Here is a 6,132-nt window from a genome sequence, read left to right on the forward strand (position 1 = left end):
CGGATTACAGTGACCAGCCAAATTAATTTCAGGGGTGCGACCATTGCCAAATTTGTTAAGGAAAGCTATGTTAACGTAGGCATATCTACCTGTGGCACAGGTTGCAGTCAGGGTTCCCTCGTTGCCGTTCTGGCCCCAGTAGATGGCGATGCCACCAGCAGCATGGGAAGTTTTAATGACTGCTAAGACTAACAGGAGAAAGAAGAGCGTCGGGCTGGCTTCAGAATTTCTAGCCATTTTGGCTACAAGGATGTGCCTCCCATTTGTTAATGGGCTTCATATTTATGGAGGGTTTAGATGCCTCTCCGTCCAATAGAAACGAAGTCTTCTGAAGCAAGCAAACACCAACGACTAGAATGTCAATGCCCGTGACTTATGAAAGAACAGAGCAAGTGTAAAGCAGACAAAGCCAAAGCATTTCCTATGACTTTAGAGAAAAGAAATTTAACCAAGCACCTAGTAAGTTCCTGTTTAAAGTAAATGGCTTATGGTGTGTGAGGGAAGCTGATTTAGCTGACTTTTTTTTTTGTTTTTTTTTCAGAACTCGGGTTTCTACGTATTAGTGTTTCTCATGGACATTTTTCTTCCGGTGTGATGGTATGAAAGCTTTCATGGTAGCTAGCTTTCAACGAGTTATGGGTTATGAAATTTCAATCATTATGAACAATGAACATTCATACAAAGAATTTTCTTTCTACATTAACTTGTATTAAGATGAAGGTTGAAAATGCTCAATAGTTTTGACTTAAAAGTAAGAATTTGTGAAATTAATAAAGTAACACATCTCATTATCAATTTGGAACCAAAAACATGTGAATGAATCCCTTTACTAGGATACAAAAATGAGATAAGCAGGTTTGGTATGATTCCTTTTTTTTTTTTTTATTGTGCCTTGTTTTATTCTATAAATTAAATTCTGAAATAAGGTTTTAAATTTCAAATCTCATTCCTTAAAAGAGAGATATTGGTTTATCAAATTGGATGTGGGTAATTAGAGTTTTACATTTCAAATGAATTGTGCAGAGGTGGGCTCCCTATTGTGGAAACTTTTGATGCCTCTCTCTCATACAGGGATGCATGCAATTTTCCACTCTCTAGTTATTGAGCAAAGAAAAAAACTTTCCACTCTGCAGTCTGCATTTCATGTGGAAAAATGAGGTGAAAAGCCGAATGCAATAAACACCATCACGATTCGACAAAAACTAAATAAAGCAAGACTCAAAAGCTTCGTAGAAGGTCAGTATATTTAATGCTCCACTTCTTTTTCTTCATTTTTAATGTTTAACCGGTTGAGCAGGCGTTTACGAATTACGATTAGTGGAAGACCAAGAGATAGTCAAGTCAACTATGGGCGTAATTCTAGAACGAGGAGACTCTAGTGTGCAAAATGCCAAAATGCTTGGATAAGTGCCAAGTTTTCAGTTGTTGACTTCCCACCAGAAGTTCTCATTAGAACCCACTTATAATATAATTTAGATTGATAACTAGTATTTAATATTAAATCATTGATAAACATCAAATATTAATACTCCAAATGGTACATTTAGAAATTAATATTGATTAATTACTGGATTGAATTAAGTAATTTCTTTTGAATCGTCAAGGGGTACAGAGTCCAAGGACATTTCCCTGAACAATCAATAATGTTCCACAAATTCATTTGACAAATTAGCATACAACCACCAAGTTTGACTTCCAACCAGCCACTCACTAGCAATTAGTAAGGCGAGAAGCAAGCTGCAGGTCATCTCAAACAGTCCGCACTCTACAGCTCTATTCCTGTACTGGTTGGGAAGCGGTTCCTCTTGCATGGTCTTCACCCATCCGCCGGTCAGACATGTCTCCAATCAACTTGCCAACCCCACTCTGCCTGGGAAGCCAAAAGGTCTTTATGGGAGTGCAATTTGAACTAACCTGATGGAGGTGGTCACTTGACTAGGATAGCTGCAAATGTAGTTTCTCTCATGGGACGACAGATATTCGATTGGTTGTAAGTCCTGCCTGCATGAGGAGTACGAATGAGAATTCAACAGAATCGGAGCCATGACCAACACCCTAATCAGAAGTTTAATACACTTGTTCCTGCAAAAAGGGCACTAAATGTGAGTAAAAATGTAAGTCCTGGCTTGTCCATATTTCATATGAGAATATAAGATAAAGGTGAGAAGATGCAAAGAAGCAATATTTTTGGTTCACTACCAATCTACAAAGAGAACCTATAATAATGTGTCTCTGAAGAACTATGCATAAACTCATGATAAATGATGAATATTTAACACCGCCTACCTCTCAAGATAAACTGATATTGCACCTGATGTCAAAGCTCACATTTAAGCCATACCCCCATTTCAATCATGAAGGCTTCAGAAAGAATACTGAACCGACCATGCCTTTTTAATTCCAATGACAATAGAAGATCACTTAGAAGATTATCAAAACGGTCTTACACTGTCAAGATTTTGACTGGAACTAGAAAATTTTTAGGGTCCATGCCAAAGCAAGGTATGGCCACTGATAAGATCTAGGACCAGCAGTTGTGATAACTGCAACAATTAGGATAATCAGTGATTCAATTTGTCCCTTGATAAAATCATGGCACTGGCAGTCATACTGCTAAGAACGTCATACAACAATGTCATGCCAGGTGTGGTTTATATAATGGACAACTGATGCCTTTTGCTTATAGACCAATATATTGCGAATTCTGAAGCACCTGTCCAAATTGATCACCAGTAATCTCCACAAGAGCAAACACCATTCTGGAAATGGTGAAACCGATAAGTATCCCTAACAATGATTTCACGTTCAGCAATTTGTGAAATGAGCTTAGCAGCAATATGGCAATCCCCACAGATACGAAGATTCTTGGTGATTCTAATAGGTGTGCCAGGTACAGTATTTAAAATGGCAAAAACAATAGCCAACTTCTCACTGTGAACAGCCAGATGGCATTCCTTGTCTTCCTCCTCCACATCATGAAGTGCAGAGTGAGTTTCAGGGACATAACCTGCTTCTTTCATCTTCCCCACCAGAACATCTAATTCTTCATAGATTGCCTTGGACTGTGGATGTGAGCGATCTCCAGCAAGAAAGGTATAAACCTGATCGTTGATCTCAGTATTGCTAGCACCAGCCACTTTCTTGATCCTTTTGCTCTTCATGATTGATCTAACAGTTGTAACATCTTCCCATCTACCAGCCTTCGCATATATGTTTGATAACAAGACATAATAACCAGAAGGCTCAGGTGCTAACTGAAAAAGATGATCAGCAGCAAGAAGCCCGATATACATGTTAAAGTGCATCCAACAGGCACCCAATAAAGCTCCCCATACTCTTTCAGTAGGTTCTATTGGCATCTGTCTGATGAAATTATAGGCTTCCTCTACTTGCCCAGAACGTCCAAGTAGGTCCACCATACAAGCAAAGTGTTCTACCCTTGGAATAATCTTATATTGTTCTGTCATCAAGTTAAAGAAATGCCACCCCCGTTCCAATAGTCCCGCATGGCTACAAGCCGAAAGAACTGAGACGAATGCTATGGAATCTGGAGTAAGGCCGGAGTCTTGCATTTCAGAGAAAAGAGCCATAGCACTGTAACCTTGGCCACTCATCCCATAAGCGGAGATCAAAGAAGTCCAGGACACAATATCCCGAGACTTCATCTGATCAAACACTGCCTTTGCTTCTTGTAAGCATCCACACTTTGCATACATGTCAATCAATGCATTCTCCAATGCCAAATTTGGGAGGAGTTTCTTCCTCTCTACATATTTGTGAATTCGTCTTCCTAGAAAAATAGCCGAAAGATCTCCACAAGCAGGAAGGACACTAGCAATAGTAAAAGAATCCGGTTCTATCCCACATGCCTTCATCTGTGAATATAAATCAACAGCTTCAGTTGACAATGAATTATTCACGAAAACAGCAATCATCACATTCCAAGAAACCAAACTCTTTCTAGCCAACTTCCAAAACATTTCTTTAACATACAAAATATTATCAGAACAAGTGTTAGTCACAGCCGGTAAGAGGCTGGACATAGTCCCAGCATCAGCTTTTATCCTCAATAACTCCATTTCCCTACAAACATCCAATGCATTATCAAAACATCCATTTTGAGCGTACCCAGAAACCATTGAATTCCAAGAAACTACATCTCTAATTGGCATTTCATCAAGAACTCGCCGCGCTTCCACCAAACATCTGCACTTTGAATACATAGAAACCAGCCCATTCCCTGTAAAAAGATTTAGGTCAAGACCAACTTTAATCACAGCACTATGAATTTGCAAACCAACCCGCAAATTATCTGACCCGGAACAAGCCTTCAAGACACAAGGGTAAGTATAATGATCTGGGCTAACGCCATGGCTAGGCATTTCTTTGAATATAAGAAGAGCATCGTGATAGCAACGGTTGTTTACATAGCTTCTTATCATGACGTTAAAGAAAACGATGTTCTTTTCGGTGATTTCATCGAATATGTGGCGTGTGAATGTTGGCTCTCCGCAAGCCGCATAGGCTCTCATCAATTTGATGCGGAGAGATGGGTTGAAGCGAAGATACTGGTCTTTGAATGTCCTGGAATGGAGTTTTTGAAGTGTTTTGATATCTGGGTATTGGTCTAATAAATTACCACAAAAGTCTTCATTGAGAATAAGAGGAGGAAATTCAGGTTTTGGGGGTGATGAAGGAGCTAAATCCTTTAGTTGCTTGGCAGTTGAGAACTGGCGGCAGTGAGGAGCGAAAGTTCTCATTAGCTGATGTGGATTTTTGAAAACAAGATTGAAGATTTAAGACAGGCAATTTGCTGGCTAAGCACGTTTGATGGTACACAAAAAATGCTGGGTTGCCTAAAGGTCCAGCATAGGCCGGCCGGGGAGCTTGTCCCAATGGTTTTCACGGGCTAGCGACGTAGCTTAAATTTAAAATTCTTACAAGTGGAACGGAAGCTTTAAGCTTAAAACCAGCACGTTTTGGATTCGTTTGTCACAGCATAGATTCACAAGAAAGAAGTTAAAGTCTATGAACAGACATGAAAAGGAAGCCCATGTAAGAATTTTTAAAAATAAATAAATAAATAAAACATGTCTGTACAAACAATTAATAATAGACATCTTATATGACGTTTAAGTTGTAAGTTTACAAGAAAAAACTAACCTTATGTACGGTTTCTCAGGGATAAAACAAATTTTAACTATTTCACAAACAATTAGAGGTTGTGACTAAGATAAACCCGTCTGGTTAAATTTTGCAATGTTAAATTGGCGTATTGATGGCAACAGGGCCCCTGCAACCTTTCATGTATTGTGTTAAAGGCATCATGTCAACTACTGGAGAAAAGCCTTGATTCTTAGTGTATATCATCTTGAAACAAGGCCTTTGAGACAGAACCGTGAGAGTCAGCTCCACAGTCTCTATGGCCCTCTTCATCATCAATGCTATTCCGACGAGGGGATGACCGCTTCTTTTCTGTTATTGGCGTCTCACATACCATGTCATAGTTTGCTCTGCTACAGTTCTTCCTTTTTGACAGTTTTCGAAGAGGTTCAGACTTGGGTTTCGTTGCCTTCAGCTGCTTTGGAACCCAAACTCTTTGCAAATCCGGCACCCAACTTGTGAAAGATGAAAACCGCCGAGCTCTCTCTCTCTTCTCTCGAGCCTCAATTAATTTCTGAGCATGCTCCTTAGTCCTAATCACTTGGGGACTTCTATTATCATTTTTCTGCAGTTGCGGGGACTCGTCTTCTATTGAGACAGGTTCATTATTTCTGTATTTTACATCTTTTGCCGGTTTTTCTTTCCAGGATTGGTTACTGCCCTCACTGTTGAGTAAATGATTAGGCAATTCATCCTCATCATCAAACAGCAACAAATCCATCTTCGTATAGATTCTATCAACTACATCTCTGAGAGATTGATAATATCTGAAATTATGTATTTAAAACTTTATTTAGTATCTCTGCCTAGAACTTTTCTCACAAGAAAAAATAGGCTTCTTCGACAAGGAAAAGACCATTAATGGTTAAACTCACTGTCAGTTAGAAAGAACTATGTAAAATAGCATACTGTATTAGGTACTATCCAGTTTAAGGCTAGAAGACTTATTCAGGTACGATTTTCAAGATA

General features: G+C 39.1%; 2 protein-coding genes across 2 annotated transcripts in view; one reads left to right on the forward strand and one right to left on the reverse strand.

The window, feature by feature from the left end:
- The window catches only part of LOC110424992 (Pectin lyase-like superfamily protein), a 931-nt gene extending 745 nt beyond the window's left edge, over positions 1 to 186 (forward strand). Inside the window, exon 2 of the mRNA XM_021439736.1 lies at positions 11 to 186. Within this exon, the coding sequence (XP_021295411.1) occupies positions 11 to 186 (176 nt within the window). The remainder of the gene's footprint in view (positions 1 to 10) is intronic.
- A 1,365-nt stretch (positions 187 to 1,551) lies between these two features.
- Positions 1,552 to 4,900, reverse strand: LOC110409813 (Tetratricopeptide repeat (TPR)-like superfamily protein). The gene is made up of 2 exons (XM_021419293.2): positions 2,287 to 4,900; positions 1,552 to 2,082 (listed from the first exon to the last, which is right to left on the reverse strand). The coding sequence occupies exon 1, from the start codon at positions 4,758 to 4,760 to the stop codon at positions 2,727 to 2,729; it is 2,034 nt and encodes a 677-aa protein (XP_021274968.1). The 5' UTR covers positions 4,761 to 4,900; the 3' UTR covers positions 1,552 to 2,082; positions 2,287 to 2,726.
- Positions 4,901 to 6,132: the final 1,232 nt, after the last annotated feature.

The sequence above is a fragment of the Theobroma umbraticum genome, unplaced genomic scaffold (assembly GCF_002168275.2).
Source record: "Theobroma umbraticum cultivar Fairchild unplaced genomic scaffold, ASM216827v3 scaffold_30.0, whole genome shotgun sequence".
NCBI lineage: Eukaryota > Viridiplantae > Streptophyta > Magnoliopsida > Malvales > Malvaceae > Theobroma > Theobroma umbraticum.